At 39.5% G+C, this 23,681-nt stretch overlaps 1 protein-coding gene across 20 annotated transcripts in view; it reads right to left on the reverse strand.

The window, feature by feature from the left end:
• Nucleotides 1–23,681, reverse strand: part of flvcr2b (FLVCR heme transporter 2b) — a 68,778-nt gene that overhangs the window by 17,207 nt on the left and 27,890 nt on the right. For 3 of the 20 annotated variants that reach the window (XM_051071894.1, XM_051071883.1, XM_051071880.1), the window contains exons 3-11: nucleotides 22,409–22,549; nucleotides 21,196–21,263; nucleotides 20,507–20,610; nucleotides 19,327–19,437; nucleotides 17,158–17,263; nucleotides 16,695–16,806; nucleotides 15,138–15,193; nucleotides 13,535–13,686; nucleotides 11,465–12,159 (exon numbers count right to left, since the gene is read on the reverse strand). The exons of 3 other annotated variants lie outside the window; for them this stretch is intronic. In XM_051071894.1, coding sequence (XP_050927851.1) covers nucleotides 13,606–13,686; nucleotides 15,138–15,193; nucleotides 16,695–16,806; nucleotides 17,158–17,263; nucleotides 19,327–19,437; nucleotides 20,507–20,610; nucleotides 21,196–21,263; nucleotides 22,409–22,549 — 779 coding nt within the window. In that variant the 3' untranslated portion in view covers nucleotides 11,465–12,159; nucleotides 13,535–13,605. Of the gene's footprint in view, nucleotides 1–11,464; nucleotides 12,160–13,534; nucleotides 13,687–15,137; nucleotides 15,194–16,694; nucleotides 16,807–17,157; nucleotides 17,264–19,326; nucleotides 19,438–20,506; nucleotides 20,611–21,195; nucleotides 21,264–22,408; nucleotides 22,550–23,681 lie in introns of those variants that run through there. 14 more of the 20 variants (XM_051071891.1, XM_051071887.1, XM_051071892.1 and 11 more) reach the window with 10 other exon arrangements.

Raw genomic sequence — 23,681 nt, forward strand, 5'->3', positions numbered from 1 at the left:
AAAGTGCACATAGTTCATGTATTTCATACTGTACATTCAGCAGTTTAGGCAGTACTTCTCTTTGTCACAGCTACATAATGTAAGTTGTATAGCAGAGTATTTATTATAGTTTTTCATGCATTACATTTTTGGCTGTGGCTGAGGAAGTAGAGCAGACCATCTATTAATTGCAGGGTTTATTGTTAGACTCCTGGCTCCTCCTGGCGAATGCCAAAGTATCCTTAAGCAAGAGACTTAACTTTGAATTGGTCCTGATAGCCAGGCCCCGCACCATCAGTGTGTGTGTGAGAGAGGCATGGTTCAGCCTTTGTCCTGCTAAAGAAGTGCCATGTAAAAACAGGCCATTCACTTTTCTCTCCACTATATCCTTTTACTATTTGCTGATAGAGCAACCAAAGTTCCCCTCATGGATCATTAAAGCTTCATTTTAGCTTGTGATTAAGTTTAGTTTTGCTTCCAGCGAGCTCAGCAGTGAGCGGGGGAAAAACCCCAACAACCAACTATATGCAATGCATCATCAGCCTGTATTTCTCTGAGAAGGATATCTCTGTTGCATCACTTTACATTTTTGTGTGATGACTGGTGTTTTGAAAGGAATACAAAAAAGCCAAGACAAAAGCAAGGGCTAATTGCTGTGTGGGATTGAAATAATAACTTTAGTAACTTCCCCTCCATTGAGGCCAAGTGTAAACTGGGATAAAGAGGGTTTAAAGCCTCAAAAATGGGCTTGTACAGCTCTTTAGCTGCCAAGAGCCTGTTTGACCCTGTAAGCTTTTATTTTGTATTTAGTGGCAGACTAAAAATACAATCATATATGCAGACAAACGTGAAAAAAAATCCTCACTTGACAAAAGTGTAATGCTGCTAACTGAAACACAGATCCCACTGTGCATGCTAGCTAGCTAAACACTGGGTGTGTTTGGAATATGTCTTCTTTGATAAATTCTTTAAGTAAATCCAAGGCTTTAGAGGCGGTGGGTTCGGTAGTTGACTTAACCAAGCCAAAGCCAGCTCTTGCTGTTGCTACACATTCATTGCGATTTGTGAAAGTCTCAGACTATGATTGATCATAATTCACTAAGCTGGCTTATTGCAGGGCTGATGTAACTTCCCTTTCACTCTCCTCAGTGATCACATTCACAGTTGACCTTTTCTTGCCAAGGGACCTTTTCCAGAGGAATGGCGTTTTTTTAACTTTTTTTTTTTTTTTTTTTTTTTTTTACCTCACTAAAATCCAAACATGAAACGTTTACATGATATTCAGCCAGAGGGGCAAAAAGGCAAACAGACAGACAGCTGATGCAGCAAATCAGGGACCTGTGTGGTGATTCATACACCTGTTTAGTCCAATAGTGAGACGAACAAATGAGAGCCGGCCAGAGGATCCTGGATCTAGTTTTGCCTGAGGGGGCCAGAGAATGACTCAATAGCAGGTTTCTGATGCAAAAGTAAATCAAAGAGGACAAAGTCTGTGCACCACAGACCATAAGAGCAGGTGCCTTAAAGTTATTCCTTTTTCACGAGTTACATACTTGTTACCCAAAAAGAAATTAGTGGCTGATAATGACAGTCCCATTAAAGTGTGTGCTGTGCAGTGATGCATTGCTAGATTAGACTGAGTTTTTATTAACATGTCAAGATTATTATTAGTAGTATTATTTACTTGGGGGCAGTGGTATAAGCTATAAACTATAACTATATAGAAGCTATAAATGTGTTCATCATTTGGAGTTGGAGGCTTCCTCACAGATGTACAGTGAGTCCAACATTCACTCAGCTTTTAGCTCTGTTTTGGCCTCCACCAACTCCTTAGTGAAATATCTTTAGCTGCTAGATGCTTCACTATGTTCACCATCTGGTTGCTAACTTTGTCTGTGTCATTTGGGGCTGATAGTGTACAGTCAGTTTGCTATAAATGCATGCCTCCTGCGGCCAACTGGTTGGTGAAAGCCTGGAGAGTAAACCAGTAAAGTTGTGCCCGTAAAAGCAAAACAGTGTGCTGAAAAATGCTCAAATGATCTGTCGAGCTAAAGGAAACTGCAGTGGTTGGTGATGAGTTTCTTAAATATTTGTTAACAGGAGCAACACCTATCACATCACACAAGTCTTTTTTTTTTCCATTGTTAGCGTATATGAAATGCTTAACAAAGACCCTAAAGAAGGTAAATGATAACAGGAAAACCAACAAGTACAATGTAAACAATGAATATGATTTTATAAGTACAAGTGTAGCCCCACAACTAAAGATCACATAGCACAAGATTAAGACCTCCTATTATTCTCAAACTCACTGATCTTTGAAAACACCAGTTATCAGGTCCTTTAAACTCTATGGAACAACTTTATATAACATTTTATTTTATTATTGATGCTGTGAAAGGTGCATACAGACAAAGGAGATATAAAGACATTTCAGTCAAATAAAAACTCTTTAATTGCATGTGGACATACTTATAACTATCATGGTGATAGAATGAATTATTGGGTCTTAAAGTGACATGGAAAAAGTCTAGAGAAGAAATCTTGTGGGTGTGTGTGTGCATGCATGCGCGTGCGCATGTTTTCAATGCTGTACTTACTATACTTTGCAACAGTGTCACAGTGTTAAGGCTGGATTGCTGCCTGGATGCTATCAGCCAACAGCAGCTGTGTTTGTTTGGTGAATCACAAACAGGGTGTGTTTTGGATACAACTTTCTCTGCCTGGACTTAACATCTTCATCCAGATGATGATACTGAGTTGAAGAATTCAGCTTTCTTGTGATCTCAGAACCTGTTTGGTGGATCAAAGCAGACGTGGAGGTGATGCGGCCGAAATTTCCATTTTTATGGCAGGTGATTGATCTCAGGAGTATTTGTCGAAGAAGAGCTTGTCTTTGAACACATGTTGGTGGGCGTTGGTGTCCAGCAGTGTTTTGGAACAGCGTAGCATGATGTAGTTACACTGAGTATAAAAAGAAAAATGAGATCTGATTATTATGGCTTGTAGACATGTTTTCTGAGGCTAATGCAGAAGAGAGAGCAAAGATTTCTGTGTTGTGTTGTGCAAACACATAAACAAACCTGATCAGTAAAGCAGAGAAAGGTGACAGCTCCTGGCAGGCACTGTCTCTGGAGGACGCTGACTGTCAGAGACAATTTTCCTTAACATAAGTATGGTTTACAACCTTGATCTTATTTTTGTTAGTTGAGCCTTTGTCTCTATCAGCTATAACAACATTATATTCACCCAACATAAAGTCTAACAGGATGGGAAACTTGATAATTTGATCATTTTGTATTTCATCACCAATATTTTTCCAAAAGTTTGTTCTCTACTGTCTTTACAGTAGAGAACAGAAGGTTTCACTGATTCAAAAACACAAGTGTAAAAATACAAATGCTGCTCTTATTCCATGTCAGCAACATAGTATCACGTAACAGGGGAGATGTTGATTGGGGGAGTGGTGTTGAGGTGACAGAGGTTTTATGGTCCATGAGAGCTATAACCATAGTGCTATGAATTCTTACCTGGTCACCAAAGATGTGTGTACTGCAGTACACAAAACCTTATTTAATACAGGGGAGATTTAGAACAAAAGAATAAGAAAAGTAGAATAAAATTTATTGTGCACAGGAGAAACAGTCTTTTGCTCCTTAGACCAAAGCAGGAAGTAGATCACCATGGGAAGCAATCAAATGTAAATGATGCCTCCGATATGTAGGAAACTTGCCCCTGGAGACACTGGTGATGAGGAATGGAGCCCGACGTTGGGATGTCTTTGTGAGAGGGAAACGTCTGATCAGAGGTAGATGGAAGTCAGCCAGGCATCAGCAGGTGAGGTGGTGAAGGATTTTCCTGAACCTTTGCTAAGCTTCACAATGCTGAAGTGTTTCTCTTGCGACCTCAGCTATGAAGCGCAGAGATTTTAAAGTTAAGTAGGCTTTTTTTCTCCTTGGCAGACCAGCATTTGCAACCCACTGGGCTCTCACTGTTTAATATGATTCTTGTTTTGTCACCCACCATCCTCGCCAAGTTGCTCTGTACTACAATTGTCCTGGTAGCTAATAAACTGTAGCTCAGAGTGTTTCCTACTTCTGTGAAACAGGCCAAGACTTTGATGATTTAACGTCTCAACCGCCTGCACATGATGGAAATCCAGATATTGAATATAGTTTCTGACAGGCAGAAAGAATGAACTATTTTTAATCAATGAATTAAATGTGTTGGAGCAGTAAAGCCTATATAACATTGAGTGACATTTCCTCATACCAGCTCTGCCATCTATTCGTTTAACTGTAAATTGTAATGGTGAACACAGACCGATAGCCATCATCCTAGCAAAGTACCCTGGTGTACATGAAGGTGTTTCAGTTCCCAGCACACATGCATGTCGATTCTCATGAAAACAGAGTGAAAGGAATCAAGCAGTGATGGGTGTGAAGGACAAAACCAGGCACTCGCTGGTCTTCATTAGGACTGAGGTCATTTTCTCTGGCTTGCAGTCAGAGATGCAGGCAACCTTGTCTGTTCTGGGCAGAAAACTGAAGGTGGATGATTCAAAGCAGATAGGACTGCCCTGCGGGCAGGGTGTGAGAGAGGATGCTAGGAAACAACAGAAATGGCTTGACAGTGCAGAGTCTGAGGATTTCCTCTGGCTGGGCCTTGCATTTGTCCCCATGTTTTTCTGCCAAAAAAATGTTAATACTGAAGCGATGATGCAATAAATTCTGATAGAGCAGTTATCGACCCAGGTGGAGGTTATTGGTTGTAAAACTGACCAGAACTGTATGAAGTCTACACTTGGCATGACGATTTCTTGCTGCTAGCTCAGTTATGAAATGGCTTTCACAGAGGTCAGGTATTATTTCCATGTTCATCATTGCACTCCTGATGGATGAGATGAGTGGTGTAAATTGACAAAGTGCCAGACAGATAAAAAACTGAAGGCACTGTCCTTCTGATAATGTCTGCTATTTACATGAGGCTGCTGAACTTTCCATCGCCAAACAAAACCACAGCAAAAACCACTGCAGCAGATATGGCTTGCTGCCATTTGTCCATTTACCGACTGTTTAGTGTCTGTACATCACCAATTATATTGAACTTTATGATATGAGTTGTCCAGGATCTCTTTGCACTGATGAGCACTTTGGCTCGAAGTAAGCGCTCTCCTATTGGATTTGTCCACAAGCACATGGGAGCAGTGACAGATCCACTGTTAGTGAGAACTCAGGTCCATGCAGGCCATTTCCGACATGACGCTTTCACTGGATCCATACTCCAGCTTAAAATGAGCTAAAAACTTTGCTGCATTCCCCATTGTTATAACAATTAAAAAGGTTGTTAAGCAGAAATTAGTTGCAATAACGCATGAATTTTGCAGTGCAGGACATAGTTTGTCTTTTGCAAAACATAACTCTAAATATGAAGAAAATACTTTGTCATCATGAGGCAGCACATGAATGTGTATATTACTGATGTGTAGTTAAAGAGGCCAGAACAAGTAAGAGTTTGACAGCTTCTATTAACAGACTTCCGTCATTTCTGAAGTCATGCCCAGAATTAAAAATGAGGTTTACTCACATGATAGAGAACGTGTCTTTTAATAGGATTGCTGGTGGAGGGATTGAGGGTCACATTGATGTAGATTGATTGTTGCTTTTTTTCTTCAGACGAGAGGACAAACGCCACAGTGGGTGATTAAATCCAGGCCCTACGCTTGGACGCTTCTGGGGCAGATTTTCCAAGAGCAAGGGACTTGGCGCCGGGGATCCTGTGTATTTTCCACCCTGATCTCTGCTTGGCAGAGGCCTAAATAATAAAGCTCTTTTTTTATTTTTTTATTTTACTGAGCTGCCCCGGGGTTCCCTGTGTACAAACACAAGCCCAGCCCCCCACCCCCACTCCCATACCCCCTTTCCTCTCCTCTGCTGTTTTAACATGACCCGCTGCCATGGGGGCTCACCTCACACCCCCACTAAGCTCCCGTCATGCGGTTGTCTGAAAGTCCTCCCCCACCCACATCCACACACACACACACACAAACACACACACACACACACACCAGGGTCAAGCAAATTTGGTCTTGAGGTAATTTTACTGGGACCAAACTGCACAATGCTAGGATTGATCTGTGAACACAGGACAGAGCTAATGACTGACAAACATCTAAACCAAATCTTAAGGAAAAAATCAAGGAAAAAGCTCCAACACCAGAGAGGTGGAGGTCATTTAGGGAGTTTCCACTGCAGTGTAGACTGTACTCATACCTATACCTCTCCACCAGTCAATATTCCACATATGTTTTTGTGTTATTTTTAATTGCATCATGCAGTGCAGTGGAGTGTGAGTCCACTATGATCACGGAAATGTAGCAAGCTGTGATGAAACGTCCATTCATGCGGCCACGCATGGATGTGTGTTTATTTAACTACTGTGCAGGTTAATCTGGGTCCTCAAAGCCTGGTGCTGTGTGTCAGTGCCAAGGCTCACAAACCTTCTGCGCTCTGATCAGCCTGCCAGCTTTGAAACCTGAGGCGGAGGGAGTAACCTCCTCCAAAAGCTACGGCCCAGGCCTCTCCTGCTCTCAGAAGAAAAATTTAAAGGTAAATCAAAGATGTTTTTTTTTTTGTTTTTTTTTGCAAACTATTGCATGAATACCTCACTTGTCATTTAGTGTGTGCTGTACAGTAGAAACAGTACTGTAAAGTGCTGTTGGTCATAACATTGTGTCACCGACAGGATTCAGTACCACCTTTATGTCCACGTGCCCACAAACATAAACCGTTTAATGGAGATCCAGTCTCTGAACCACAGGCGCAGGAGTGAGCTCCAGAAGCCAAAACAGTAGCTCAGTAGTGGAGGAAAAATTAAGCGACTTTTCCATTTTTACCGACTGAGCCATTTTCCCCAATGAACAATAAAATGAAAACAACACACGAGCCTCGGGGAACACTGGAAGAAATTAGTCCCCAGCTGCAGTAGCTAATCAACACAGCCACAACACACATTGTGACACAACATTGTGTGTGACATAATTTGAGTCAAATGCTCGTGTGGCACCCTAAGATTTTGTGCTGGAATCATGGTGAACCACATGAAACTCACCATGAGATAAAGTTATTGAATTTTTGAAAATTATAGTGGAGGGATGTTTAATAAGATTTATTTGAATGTTGCTGGTCCTACTGAAAAACAGAGTTGAATATGAATAACAAGGGCAATCAAAATCATCTTAATGAGACTGGGGCAACTTATAACAATCTGTACTGGTCTGTACACCCACATAGGAGATGTGTTTTTTTTTCCTGCCCTTTACCTGCAGGTCTCTGCACGCTCCAATCATTCACAAATAACCAAACAGACAAAATCTGTGTTTTTGTATGTTCAGAGCAGAAATCCAAACACATAAATTTTCTGTGTTTGCTATTTCAAGCACTCATTATCTAAGGGCCAGAGGAGGCCACACACACACACACACATACACACACACATAGAGAGGGAAAAAAAGGTGCCTTGAACTAAGAAAAATGAGAGAAGTCTTTATCTTCTCTGTAAAGTGAAGAGGAAAATGCCGGTACCAAGCACAGCTCCCCTGGCGCCGAGCCAGTGTTGAATATCAAGAATCAGTTTACAGTTTGACTTCATGGCAGCACCTCCCTTCTCTGCAGTCCATCTGCGAGCGAGTTATATTTCTCCAGAATGTGCATGGATGAGGTGCTCGCTCTGCAGCCTCTCCAAAATACACCGAGCGGCCATCTGTGTGTGACAAAGTCTTTACCGCACTTACTTGTATTTCACTCTCAGTCCTAGTTATACTTTCATCTCCTGTCTTGCAAGGATCTTTTCTTTGTGGTTGTTTTGATATTCCTCCTTGTCAGCTCGACCTTCTCACTTTTTAGCGCTTCTCTTTCTGTTTTTCTCATCTCTATGAAATGATTTGGCTTTATCTTTGTCTCTTTTTTCTGCCGGTGTGTCTTCACCCGGGTGCACACTTACACACACACATACAAGCCTTCTTTACTACTGTGTGTTGTGCGTGGCCAGCACTATCAATCTCTGTTGCTGTTTGAACAGGCAACACAAACAGGAGGCACTGCATCATGCTGTGTTTGCCTCAGCCTCCTCCCTCCACATTTCACCCTCCAATTCATGCCTTATGAGTCTGATAGCTATCTGCACTCCCACACCAACTGGCAGTGTTATTGGCAAATGTATGGTTTATTTCTACTTTCTAACTAGTTGCAAGAAGGCCTACAATCTAGTCCCTAAGCCTCATTTGACATAAACAGCATACAGCTGATTACAGAATGCTGTTTTCCTCCCACCTCTCTAGACAAACTAAATATAGTGTTTATAATTTTAGCTGTGTATTTTTGGTTTGGGTTTGTGGGTGCAGGAGGGATCATGGTGCGGATAGTTGATAATATCTGTGAAGTGCCAGCAGAGAGATAGGATCATCCATCCTCGGGGCAATGACGCATTTTACCATCATGCAACAGCATTACAGAATAAATCATCATGCCATGGAGTAGTCAATGTTTTTGCTTAAAGACTGCGCACCATGAGACTGAGGTACGCCATCGCCCATCCTGTGGTGATGCTGGTAATACTGGTAATCTGTCAGAATATCATTCCCACAAGGCTGCACATATGCATGGGTGAGTGATATGATAATATGTGCCGTGAGATGCCACTGAGTTAGCTTGGCATCTGAGTTAGCTTCTCTTTAAGGAAATAGAGCCACATTTTTGGAAATACACTTATTTTGTTTAGATTTAGTCAAGGCTGAAATGAGAGTGAAAGATTGATACTACTCTTAAGTCTGTGCTTCAAGTGTAGAGCTACAGGCAGGAGATGGATAGCTTAGCATAAAGACGAGAAAGACTGGCTCTCTTTCAAGTTAACAAATCTGCCTACCAGCACCTCTAAAGCTCACAAGTTAACACAATCTGTTGTGTTTGTACACTGCTTATACAAACAGAAATGTAAAAACAATAATCTGTGATTTTTGACCTCCAGCATTTCGTTGATATTTTGAAGATTGTCAAAAAAATTGTTACAGTGCGTAGGTCCCTTTAAATCCATCTGTGTATGGGGTGTTGAACAAACAAGATAAACATTGTAACCAGTAGGTTTTAGAGGTAAAAGTGGGTGGACTTCAGAACTTTGCTAACTCTTTGGTCTAACTCTCGACATGAAAGCAAATATATATATGTGCATTTTTGCTATCGCTACATAGACAACATTAACATTAACAGCTGTTTACTTACTCAGAGCTTCAACCATTGTTGTGTTTACAAGACATGAGATTAGAATTCCTCTGGGCAGCGCAACTTCATGTTGGAGCAGGGGTAGACTTGTATTATGAGATGGAATGGGCTCGGGCTAGCTACAAGGGTGATAGAAATAGAAACAAAACAACACACCACTGCTGGAGACAGTTTTTGGCGATTAAAGAGAGTTAGCTATGTAGCAATAGCAAACACTTGCATATAGCACCTTTTATGTCCACCTGGCCGTTCTATCTATAAGTAGTTTCTCAGTTAAATTTGTAGATCACAATATACACCATATCATAATATATTATTATGTACCCCATGAAGCTTGTTTTCACATCGCCATGCAACCTAACATCAACAAAATCTACTCAGCCAATATTAAGGGGGGAAAGAACAATTAAATCCTCTTTCCAGCCTCTGTCAGATCCAGACCTAACTCTTTCTGCATAAAAAGACTCACTTGTTGAATTTCACAGCAGAGAAGTAAAGTGACCAAACAAGTAACAGCAGATGAGCAAAATCCCTTAGTAAGAGCAAATTGACTTAACCTTCACACGTACAGTAAGTTCTTCCAAGCAGCCCTGAAATGTCATATGCATACAAGAGGCCTTGTTCAAACATCCATCTCTACATGTGGGCAGGCAAGCCGTCAGGAGTTTCCCCAGCGAGCCTGAGGTCACACCCTGCTCGTCCTCGTCCTTTTGTGACCTTCCTGTCTACAGTTCATATATTCCACATTAATAAGACTCATAAAAAGAAGGAAACTCTGCTGTGTGGTGTGCAGTATAAATAGTGTTGACACAACAAATGATGTATGATGTCAGTCTTTTACTTCCTTTATAAAACCAAAGAGAAATCCTCACTTGTGTTTCCTTGTATTTCTCTCATCTGTACTGCTCTTCTTCTTCAAAAGTGTTAAATAATAAAAGTATCATTTTATGTGCTGTTGGATGACTCGCAGCAGATGTTAAAATAATTTGTTAGAGTGAAGTTCTGAATTTTGCATTTATGGACACTGAAACACCACTACTAAGTACTGTTTCCACAGATCTATGAGCCGATGAACCTGTTGTACCAGGAAAAACTCATGATAGAAACTTTAACAATCAATCTATGCCAAGGATCAGTCATTAGCTAACTAGAGAACAATGAGATCATCAGAGAATCAGTCAAATGGGAGCTGCTCTTTGAGAACTGGCCTTAAGTCAGAATGATCTCATAACAGAGCTGCTTCGAGGCAACTTTATCTCTTTATGCCAGTGAGAAGTTTGATGTAGTCATTTATTCAGAGTGACACACACTGCAGCTCTTCTGCTTTAATCACGCTATTTCCAAATTTTTGATCAAAGCGAAGTATAAACAATAACAGGACATATTATATCCCCAATGTATTTGCTCACGTTTCTCTCTTGTGCCCCTCACTTGAATCCTACTGGGCCGCTGAGTTCATTAGCAGAGGCAGTGCTGTTTGTACGTAACAAAGGCGCCATCATGTGGCCAAGAGGGGAACACACAGTCCTGTATTTGATCCTTTATTTGTGTGTATATATATATATATATATATATGTGTGTGTGTGTGTGCGTGTGTATATATATATATATATATATATATATATATATATGTGTGTGTGTGTACACACGCACACACATATATATTTTTTATTTGTTTATTTTGAAAAAATGGGATCAGTATTAGGTTAGACTCTATCTGATGGAGGATGCAAAACACACTATGCTTTTAAACACAGACGAAACCTTTTTGGGCAGCATATCTTTAATCAGTATCTTGATTCAATATCATCAAATTTGACTGAGACATTATCTACATCTGTGTGCAGTTTTACTGATTTATAACATTACAAGAAAAGTTATATGAGCTCATAGAAAACCTGCATATAACTGAATGTGATAATCAGCATCCAAAGCATGACTTCATGCTGTGGTTACAGGAGCGACATAACTGATAGGATTTCTCCTGCTGAAAGACAACAGTGCATCCATCTTTGAACATGTCTGTAATCAGCTGCATCTGAGTTGTGATAACAGAATGAAAAATGTGATGGGAAATGAAAAGAATACTGCAAATATGTCCCTGGGTGTGGTGGACCTGGGCTCACTGGGTTATGGTTTTACTGTGTTCTCTGGCTTTCAGTCAAATAGTTTTGCCATGAGAAAAAGCATGACACAAAATGAAGATGGGAAACTTTAAAAAACAGTTTTATTTCATGTTAAATAAGTAAACATGAATGGTGTTACAAATATTACACAACATATCATCATTATTTTATCCCTTACTGTGGACTGACATGGATTAAAAAGCCTTTAATTTGCTGCTGTATAAATTACTCATGTGTCAAGAGATTTTCGATAAAAATCACACTTAAAAATGTGGGTAATGTGGTGACCACGTTAAGATCAACAGATCATGTAATGACAAAATTAGTGTCAATTCACTGTGGCACGTGCATCTATATTGTACATATGATCAACTGTACATGTCTAAAATACTGACAGGTAAAATTGTCCCAAACAAACATTTCACAGATTTGTCTTTTTGCAGATTTAGTGAAAATATTTAATTTACAGTTCAATATAAAAAATATTTCTGAACAGTTCATGCTTATGCTCAAAATTGTGCATCAAATATTAGATTTAGTTGAACGTTTTAGTTTTTTTCTTAAAAATAAATAATTAATATATTAATACATCTAACTCTTCTTAGAAGGGAAGTGAGTCTAAAGGCTTTCTGATTGTGTTGCTCTATCTCAGTATGTTACACTGAAACAGGAAGGAGATCATTGTCATTTTTGAGGCTTTTATGTTAGTGTGTCTAAAACTGGGCTTCTTTGATGATAGAAGGTGAAGCCGGGCTCCCATCATGGCAGTCGGAAGGTCCCTGTCAGTCAAAAGAGGCTCGTTAATTCAACCATTTCATGGATTCAACACAGAAATTGCCTTTTGCCTTTTTAGCGTCATTACAACACATAATTGACTAACAGTGGTGGAAGAAGTGAAAATACTCCATTACAAGTCAAAGGCCTTGGATTCAAAATCTGACTTATGTAAATAGCATCAGTAGTAATATATTATCGTTGGTTAATATGGAGCTAATTTTAACTATTCTAACTACTTTAGACCTCAAACTGTCATTTAAATGAAACCGTCTGAGAAGAGCCTATTAGGGAAATATCACTTTGGTGGAACACACATCTTAAATGTGGGGGCACCAACCAGACATTGTTTTAAAGTGAGGGAGGGGTCACAAGTGAAACCACTGGTTTAATCTGTAACAATGCATTGTTTTATTTACATACTTAAAGTGGTAAAGTATGTAGTAAAAAATACATCTATCTGCGAAATGTAGTGGTTTGTAGTGTGTAGCATAACATGGAGATACTCAAGCAAATATACCTAAAAACTGTATTTTTATGTATTTAGTTACTTTCCACCACTGCTGACTATAAGCTTCTTTAAAACCCAAAGACACAAAAACACACATCAATAGGCTTTCTTCACAGCAGACTCTATGAATTGTTACAATAGGAAAAACTCAATGTTACTAATTTACCACTAACATTAACAATGAATCATGAATCATTAACATTAACAGTAAGTCATGACAGTAAGTTGGCATGAACAACACCAGGACCTGGAAACTGAAGCAGCTAAATGAAATACAGCCATTATTAAATTTATCATTTATATCTAAGCTTTCATATCGTGATGTGTCAAAATATTTTCTTTGTATACATTCCAAAACAACATATAAATAGATAGGACCATATTTTAATAAAGTTGGAGATTCAAATAAGTTAAGGCTTCTAATGCTTAAAAATATGTCTGTGTACCAATAAAGAAATGATATGATTTCTATTTATAGAAGTTCAGATGAGTCAATTGTCCATTATCAACAGGATGAATGAATTCTCTGGGAGATAAGAGTAATCCAGGTCCACTCCCATGTGGATGTGACACAGATTTTTATCATTATATGGTTGTTGTCAAAGACATATCAGGGACATAGACTGTGATGGGATTAATTATTAACTGAGCTGACTTAAAATACATTAGTTCAATTTAGCTGGAACTACTGTTGAGGTGATTGGAGAAAATCACAAAGTTTTGCATTGACATGATTGTATGAATATTATTCAAAGTGATTGTAAGAAATTGAAAGACAGAACAGGCATCCTCAACAGTGAAGGGTGAAAAGTTAAACATCAAGTGTGGGTGAATATCAACAGTGTGTGCTGATTGCTCTGTGCTCCTACCTTCATGCGTCTGTACGTTGAGCTAAGATTTGAGGAGATTTTTTTTTTGTGGAAGCACAAAGGTTTATTGATCAGGCTTGAGCAGGAATAGTCTGTTGCTGGGAGATTAGCGCTGTGGCTCCGTAGTCTTGTCCCGGCATCTGCCCCTCCGCCTAAAACAACAGCTACTGATCACTTCTCATTCAGTGTTTATGGAGGTGTGAGTCTCCAGTCTGGGATGAAGTTCAACATAATCCAATTTAATTTACACATTGAATTCTTGCTTGAATGAGCTCCCTCTTTTATGTTTGTATGTTATAGGATATTAAGTCACTTATTCATAAAACAAACCTGGATGTTATGCTTAAAGGAACAGTTCACTATTTTGGGAAATATGCTTCTTGGTTTTGTTTCCAAGAGTGAGACGAGAAGATTGATACCAAACTCATACCTGTCCATTTAATATAAGGCTACAGCTAGCAGCTGGTTAGCTTAACTTAGCTCAGCTGCCAGCCAAGAAAAACACTGGCACATATAAAATGGTGATTTTTGTTTTTATAACTAAGTATCTGTATTACTTAATCAAACTTTGTTATCTTTTGACAAAGGAGGGCTGTTTCCTTCATATTTAGGACACAAATAGGAGAGTGGCATGGGTCTTCTCATCTAACTCTCCACAAGAAATCAAGCAAGCAAATTTCTGAAAACTACTGCAGAATGTTTGAGTATATCATGATCCCTCATTTTTACTCTTCCTTATATGTTAGCATTAGTTTTGCAGAATTTGACTGATGTCCTGTCACACTAACTTCACCACAGAGCTTGGAGACCCACCCAGGCATCACTAACAACTCCTCTGATTTTTCCCACAGACTCGTCACCCCCGTCAGGCAGCACTGCTTCTGTTGACAGTTTCCTAATTTTGTGCTTCATCTTAGAGGTTTCTTTCTTTCTCAAATCATCCACTCAATAGAGCAGTGCTACCAAACTGTTGGTACTATCCAAATGAATTCAGCAAGCTCCTAAAAAATATGTTAGTTAATGCATTTAACATATAAGCATATCTTACATTATTTAAATCCTTAAGAGGCAACATTTCTGTTAATATTTCTGAAACAGCAGATGCATACTTTGTTATACACCATGAAGACACCTGTGTAACATGACAATGCCAGACACGCAGCAGAGACAGTGTAACACTATCAGGCCATGTTCAACAATATTTTGATGGAAAATTGGTACAGACACAGAGGCCAGCTGAAGACGACAGCAAGAACAGACGCAACAGGGAGCGTAGAGGGAGTTATTTCTGGAGCACATGTGACTTTGATGGCACGCCATCCGTGCAAACATATGACAAGCAAGCAACAAAAAAAAAAAAAAAAAAAAAAAAACACATAGGCCTTTTTCACAGCAGACATTTTGACTTGTCTTAGTATGAAAAGCACAGGTGTTATTAATAATATTAATAATATTAGTAATGGCTCTTTACACGTTTGCTTTTGCTACTATGACGTGCCAAAGTGTTTCACATTACACTACCACCAACATTGTTCCTCTACAGTATGTCCCTGAGGAAAACACAAAGTAAAACTTTTTGGGGGGGCTTGCTTTTAACACTTACTGCTGCTTTGGCCAACATGTTTGCATTTTGTCTCCGCAGATCAGACTTGATTAAGCCTGCAGAGACATAAAGACACAGAACAGGTTAAGCCATAATTCTTCTATTACAAAGACAAGAATACAAATATTGCTTTAGGTCCACTCTCTTGTTGTAAATTAACTTAAAATGAATCTGCATATTAATGGCAAAGATATAAAAGTGTGGTTGAATGACATGATGTAATAATGGTGACTATAGAGTAGATGGCTCCTGTGCACAAACACATTAAAATCCTCACAGTGCCTCTTTTAAAGTATAATACATAAGACAAGACTGTGTGGCAACAAATGCAAATCTGAAGGATGAACTACAGTATACCTAACTCAAGTCATGCACCCTAACTTCCCTTAGAACCTTGCACAATTATAACAGCTTGATTGTAACTTAATATTTAACCTCAAGCTCCATTTGAAGAGAATGTTTCACAACAAATTATAACCTTTGCAGATAAATATATTACAGAGACACAACACTGTGAGTGCATTTTGACTTTTATGTAGCTCAGCATATTCATATATGAACTTTGAGAGAGAAGTGGGTGTTCAGTTGTGGTTTTCCATAAAGCTTTTTTTTTCTTCTGAAAACTGGCATGCTGACCACAGTAATAGGTCCACTCATGTGTCTAAATGCTGAGTAAGTTACAAAAGACAGTGAGTCAGTCCGCTGACCTTTGTGAGCAGAGACGTTTCATCAAAGAGTCCTGGAGTGTTTTTTCTAGTGTGCAAAAAGTTTAGCGCTTCAGTGGCTAATACACTTTTAAAGTTATACATTGCTCATAAACTTCTCAATGGGCCATGCAAAAGGGACCTAAGTGGCTTTGTGTTGACCGAGGTGTCAACTGAGGCGTGAGGGCTCACTGTTAATACCTGAAATGCAGGTGCTGCCACAAGTATGTCAGTATAACTGTACAGCATTTCTAACTGTATGTTGATTACCCTGTAGGTGCTGCAAAAGTTTCCATTACTCAGTCAATGGACAACAAAATGTTTACTGCTCCACCCTCTGACCTGTTTTTCTAAAAACTACAGCTTTGTTTAATGAAAAACAGTCACCTTTGATTGAAGAGGATGGAGGATGGAACAAGGAAATGCCTGCGGTTACACGCTGTCTGTTCCCAAAATACAGTTTAAAACAGCAGAGTATTCTGTTTTTACTTTACCTTTTCAAGGAAATTAAAGAATGTCTAAGAACCCTAAACTCCAAGCTGCTCTTAAGGTCAAACATCTTTCCTGTAAACTATGACCTGTGATGAAATTCTTTGTCAAGTGTATGCAACAATAAAACACATTTGTCATTGTGCTGGAAATATTCTGTCTGTATCATGACATTCAACTCTGAAACACAGTAACTATGATCTACATTCTTGGAATTCAGCATTTTCCCACAGGAGCGTTAGTAAACTCATAACAGAAACAGTCACAAACAAAGACAATTCTTGTGTATTGCTGTACGTGACTTGAAATCAGTAGCTTGTTATGACTCTGCACAGCATATGTTTCCCAGCCAGAAAGGTCTTACCTGTCATTATTGTGCCGATTAAAAGAAAGACGCAGAGGAAGATGTTTCCTGCCAGCGTGCTAAACCTGTCGATGATCTTCCCCTGGCAGATGGTAAATATAATGCCGAACACCTGCACAAGCAGAACATGTGACAGTCAGGAACAGAGCTTTGAAAGCCCGCGGTAATAGTGCCACAAATTGCAATCAGCTTTCCAGAGTACCCTTTAACAACAAGTGCTTTGTGTTTATGCTCACACACATGGGTTGCAATCATGGTGTTTGTTTTTTGCATGGTGCAAATTTGGTGAGGATTTTCTTGGTGAACCAAAAAAAAAAGAAAAGAAAAAAAAAAGCGAATGACTCATTTTCTCTGTGCAACCAGTAAACACACAAACATTTGTTTTCGTGCCATCTCATCCACTCTTGTTCTTGGTTTGTTTGTTCATTTTGTTTTTTTCACCCCTGAGGTCATTTAATCGTACTTGTGCTGAACAGTTGAGAAGTCCAGAGGAGGTTCCCTCTGATTCTGGGTATGTCAGCTCGACGGCGAACTCAAAGCCCAGCGGCAGGTAGCCCGTCATGAAGAACCTGGACACACACACACGGGCACAGAGACACACAGAAATTGTAATTGCTAATTACATATAATCACTAACTCTAGGCACACCTACATAATATACCATACATGCTCACATGCATGCCAGACAGTCTTCAAGATTCATGTGAATCAGGCTGAATTGTCAAATAAGTCATGTTAATTGAGACTAAATGAGCTCCAGTTGGATTTGCTGGTCCCAAGAATTCTTCTTGTGTTTGTGTTTTCATCTAACTATGAGAGAGTTTTTCTTCCTGACAATGCTTTGACTCTAATACTTTGTTTGACTATTATGACAACAGCTTGTTTTTCAAAATTTTTACAGCCTGTATTTGCATATAGAGGATTATAGAACACAAGCTCCGTCCCGTCATGTGTTTTTGCCTCTCTCTCTTCTTAACACCTCACAAGAGGTTGAAAACTTTACACCTACTAAAGGTCAGTGTCCTCACAGGAATTCAAGACTTTGTCTGTAGCTTAAAGACACCGGTGATGTTATACAGGAACAACAGGTTTTTGAAAACAGCCCAATGACATCAGCTCATTTTCTCACTTGAAAAACAGCAGGTTGACTTTCCGCTGAAATGACAACAAGTGAAACTCAATCTCAAGGTTCTGACATGGCAGCAGCAGCAAAACACATCATCCTGAGTCAGTGCATACTGTATTTCCAGACACCTTTCTCTGACATTTACGTACGCTGCCTCTGCCTATAAACATGTTTCAGTAATAAGAACGTAAAGCAGCAGATGTTATGCCTTTGTATGTCGTTGCTTTTTCCTTACATGTGATATTTAATGTCTATCAAGAGCTTTGCTTAGAAAACAGCAATACACAGAGGAATATAAATTCTTAGATTAGAAGTTCTCAGATACTCAAATAGGGAAAACACAAGAAGAATTCTTGGGACCAGCAAATCCAACTGGAGCTCATTTAGTCTCAATTAACATGACTTATTTGACAATTCAGCCTGATTCACATGAATCTTGAAGACTGTCTGGCATGCATGTGAGCATGTATGGTATATTATGTAGGTGTGCCTTCACAGAAAGGGTGAGCCCAATCTGGAAGAGCAATCTGTGCTACTGAAGAGGTGTTATGATTTCTCAACAGCCACATGAAGATTCAAACTGCATGTAAAAGTACTGAGGAACGTCTGGCTACCAAATCTGTTTTTTCAAAATTAATTTCAAAAGAAAAGAGAAACATGTTAGTAGCATTGAAGGTCATTTCCCCACATAAAGATTTAAACTGTGGCATTTTTCTAATTCTTAACAGCTACATAACCTTTATTTTTATGCGCTGTTCCCACATCACTGCGATACTAATCAGACAACCAAACACAACTGACTGTTACAACTGTTTTAACTTTCTCTTTTTTGTTTGTTTTGAATACACTGGGGGTATCAGACTTCCTGGAAAGCAGTGATGATAGATTGTGGATTATTCTGGCAGCATTAAGTGAATTCAATTGAATTAAATAAATCGTGTAAGATGATTTGACACAGCTGTGGCCTCTATCCATACATTATTCTCTTCCCATGAACAGGATGTTGTATTACCTCCGCTCTTTCTATCTGAGTTTGAATGCTCGGTCAGTGTGCACAAAGCCAAATCTCCACCTCAGGGCCCTCTTGTGTCTACTTATCAAACCAAGGTTGATAGCTAAATAAACATGCTGTAAATTATTGTTGCAAATGTCAACAGAATTAATGCACAGACTTGATGAGATAACAGCAGGTTTCCATCAATGATTCAGGTTATTGAAAAAAAAAACCTTACAGTGGAGGAGACAGCATCTGAATAAGGAATGTGCAAATGGTTAGAGCTTAAAGTATGATATATTATGAGTCCACTCCATCTTGCTAACTGCAAATATATTTCCATATAGGTATCATTTCAGTTTTCTGTCCTGTGGCTAAAATTCTTGAGTACACTTTGAATTAACTGTCATACACAGGAGCAACAAAAATAGATTATCTAAAAATAAATAACTGCTTCAATAATATGACTTCTATACCATATAAGAAAAAAAAAGTAATGAATGAAAGAATACCCAAGGGCTCCAGCAGTGATGAAGACCACCCAGAGGTGTCCCAAACTGAGTGTAGCAGCATAGACGATCATCCCCACCAGAGACATGAAGTAGACTGCGAGGGTAGTCTGCCTGGAAAACACGTGAGAAAAATGCAACACTGAGCACTGGAATTCTCATTATCATCATGATAAACTGCTACATTTTCAAGTGGATAAATTCTTAATGTTCCAGCAGGTGTGGCAGCAGACCACTGTAGCTTCTCGACACATTTAAACAGGTATTAAGATTAAAAGCAGGCTGATATAAAATTACATACAGCTTTAAAATTTAAAGGTTCCCTATGGAAGTATTGACCAGTAGTGGTGCTATGGAGCAATGTTTTTTATGAGTGGGTCACTGCTTTTTTTTTTTTTAATGTATGCACATGAGGACAGAAAATGGTCAGTGGTCTCAAACTAATCGATTTATCAACAGGGGGCAGTAATGTGCCAACAAAGCCAGTGAAAATAAAGACTGCAAACAAGTTAATATGGACATAAACAATTCAGGTTTCAAAACACTAAATGTAAACTTATTCTACTTTGTCAGGAAACTCCACAAGGTGCCTTCAAATTCACTACATAGTTACTTGTAGTTGGTAAATAATTTTATATGAGACATATTTGCAGGGAAAATAGGCCAGATTTCTGAAATCAGTTCACAGTGACCATAGACCATAAGTCCTACAGAACTGGTGATAAAACGGAAATAAACAAAGGAAATGTAAAGTTTGTCAGATGGTCAAAGGACTATAATGTGTGGGGCTGAATGTGTCCCTGCATGTTTGCTGCAAGCACGGCCACACTCGCCCATCTGCAGGACAAAACTTTTGTAAATAAGACAGACAGGGTGGACTGAGAACCCTCACCACCACCACCACCACCACCATAGGGTGAACAGTGCTGTCACTACACAGCCAGAGAGGGCCCATGAGGCAGGAGCCCAGTGTCTGTGAGGTCACTGTTAGAGCAGCCTGCTGCACCTGGATCAACAGGCGCAGAGCCCCAACAGCCAACATATAAACACTAAAGAAGATGTGCAGTGAGATGAGAAGGGGAATGACAATAAACAGGCAAGAGCAGAGCTTGTGTAGCTGCTTAATGACAAATAAATACAGCTGAAAGAAGTGGAGTCATAAACTTTCGATATTCGCCCTTACTTGTAGGTTTTGGTTCTGTCCAACCAAATGCCACAGATCAGGGAGCCGACCATCCCCGCGATGACTATGGTGAGGCCTATCCTCCCAGCATTCACCTCTTCTCCCTGAAAGGTTACAGAGGAAACAACATAGATCAGTGGCCTTGCATACCCTGGAAAGGCACGGCAGTTTAAGATAGAGAAAGATAAAGTTCCTGATAGATTTCACACAAAGGGAGGTGGGGTGTGAATTTGAATCAGTCTCTAAATTAATCTAATCTTGCATCAGTCATATCACCACACATCCTGTTAATAAAAGTTCAAATTAACACGCAAATCTTAGCAGCAGCCAGCGGTGATTCCTACAGTTTAAATCTATTTTTATATATGAAATTCTGCCTTAAATAGGTCTATTACTACACTTTCTACAGGACATGACACATGGGGAAAAAAATCATTTTAATTAGCGATAAATGAATGCTGTGTCTGGAGAAAACTGGATTTACTTGTGTCAAATCTATTACCACAGCCCAGTTTGTTCATGTCATGTTACATTATTTCTGGGTATTAAAAGTTACAATTGAAGCTGACATCATATAAACATAAATACAAAGGCTGAAGCAACTTTTCAAGAACTGAAATGGCAAATTATAGGACGTGTGACAGGAGTTCTGGGCAGGATGAATGGCTGGAGGTGTTGTGCTGACTTACAGGGTAATGATCAATGATCATGCGGTTCAGCAGGGTGCCAACAGCATAGAAACAGCCCACGTTCAAACCTGCAGGTTGGGAAACACTGTCAAAGAAGGCCTGCACACCACAAACCGCAGGATAAAAATAAATATTTCAGGAAACTTTTCACAATGTTTAAGGAAGCACTGAGCTAACTTCCCCAACCGAATAATTAAATATTTTAACATGAGCAGTGGAAAGATTTCACTTGTGCTTAATGGACCTGATTGAACTGGTTTCCAAAACAAAGAGCTGTGTCAAACCAAGGATTTCTATAAAAGGATAAGTAGTGGTGAGTTTTTCTTGAACAAGGGTTATAGATAAAGTCATAGTCAGTAACTCAGGCATAAGCCACACATGAAACTTAAATTGAGTAGGAATGTAAAATGTAAAAATAACAATTAATTCGCTTTTTAATTTTTTACTACTTGCATATATTACTAAGAGAGTAAGAATGAGTCTTTTTCTTGAAGTAACTGGACGCTCAGGAGCAGCTACAGCGCGGTTAAACTGAAAGCGACAGGTGGACCTGCAGCCTTCTGGGCATAGTGTCACAATCACAGGTAAATCTGAGACTCAAGTGAGCTCTGCATTCTTATCTGGCAACACAGAGACCATATGCAGGGAAGGCAGGGAGACAGGGAGACAGAGACACACACACACACTAATAATAGTCATATGAAATGACCCAGTAAGGTCAAAGAAGGTTAAAATGTTCCCTTAAACTGCTCACAGCTGTTGGGGAGAGTTTCTATCACTTGACAAACTTGACAAACTTGACAGACTGCAAAGAAACTAATGACGAAACTAAATTCCTTACACTACACAAAATGTTCTACCTCTGGGGCACATCGATCAAATGCTTTTGTTAAACATTGTCAGACTATAAACAAACTTTGGACCCCTACAGGGCATGCTCCCTGTCCTCTCTTTGGATATTTTAATAATTAATGACTTGCGCACAGTGTACTTTTATGAGATGTAAAGGCAAGATAAGCCTTGTTAAAGGCAGCGTGTCAAGGAGATTATCCAGGAGAATTGCTGACTGAACCTGGCAACTGTTTTCAGTTGGACTGGTCAATATAACAATAACTGTGAGAGATAATAAAGGTGTATAAGTAATATAGATACAAGATAAATAAAACAAACAGCAACAAACAAACATTAACTGCTGTAAATGGTGATGACTGACCGTAAGTGATGATGAGGAGGATGAAGGGCCTGTTGCGCAGCAGCCTGAGGATTGAGGCAGTGTAGGAGTACTGCTCTGATGGGATGCTACGAGCTGTGGCCTGGGCCTGAGTTGGAGGAAGTTTAGGACGCTCCTGGAAGACTGACACATGGAGAGAGCAATCACAATATTAAACACAAATAACAGCAGCAGAGATTCAACCATGAGACAACAGACACATCAAGTAGGTGGTTAAAGGGAGTTAGCATTTTGTTGACTTATAAAGCCATCAATTATTTGGCACCTTCATCATTACAAGCTCTTATTGTTTTAATAAACATTGTTCAAACCCCTCAAAGATACAAAAATATGTCTTGCTGAAATGCAGGAAAACGAGCAGAAAATGTAGAGTAATGCGTTTAGAAATGTTATATAGCTTAACTGACACACTGGAACAAGGAGATACAAAATTACTATATGTAAAATTTTGTCAAACAATAGGGACATTTAGGGAGCATATTGGGAAGTAACAGGCTGAAATGATAGAGACTCACTATCAGAATTGACATTTCTTCTCTGTATACAAGCAAACAGGGTTGTAAACTTCCAAAATGTCTACCATATGCATGTGCCACATCACCAACGAGCCGTCTGTGTAAAGCACTGTCCTGAACATCTGCGAACACTTCATGTGCATTCAGACACAGCTAGACAGGCCTGAACACATACAGCACGCTCACCACACCTCCACATGATGCAGATATCCTCATTGCCTTCCACTGAGCGTTTCTCAGGCTGAAGGACAGTCAGCCCAGTCACTGTCTGACCTTTCAGGGGTGATAGCTGTGATGTGACTCGTTACAGTTGTTCTCTCTCCTGGGTGGAAAACAGGCACCCTTGGGGCGTTGCAGAGAAACACAGATGTCTGTCTTTGTGGTTCTTGGAGCTGAACCAGCCTGTTCTTCCCCTCCTGGTCAATCTAACTTGTTTGTGTGCAGTAACCAGTTCTCACTAATTCGACAAATCTGACCTGCTCTTTGATGCAGCTGCTCTGTAAGTAGAGATGCAGTGATTAACACTAGAATATGACCTTGACTGCACTTTACTGCACAGAAAGTCTTCTGGAGCCCACACACTGATTATTTTTTACAGGCTGATTCGTGTGTGCTAATTTGCCTTTAACACCCGGTGATTCCCCCACAGTCACTCAAGCAAATCCATTCCTATTATTATCTTAATGTAGACTGTCTCCATGGTTAACTTTGGTCTGTCGATTCTTTTTAAAGAATAAAAG

The sequence above is a fragment of the Lates calcarifer genome, linkage group LG7_1 (genome assembly GCF_001640805.2).
Source record: "Lates calcarifer isolate ASB-BC8 linkage group LG7_1, TLL_Latcal_v3, whole genome shotgun sequence".
Lineage (NCBI taxonomy): Eukaryota > Metazoa > Chordata > Actinopteri > Centropomidae > Lates > Lates calcarifer.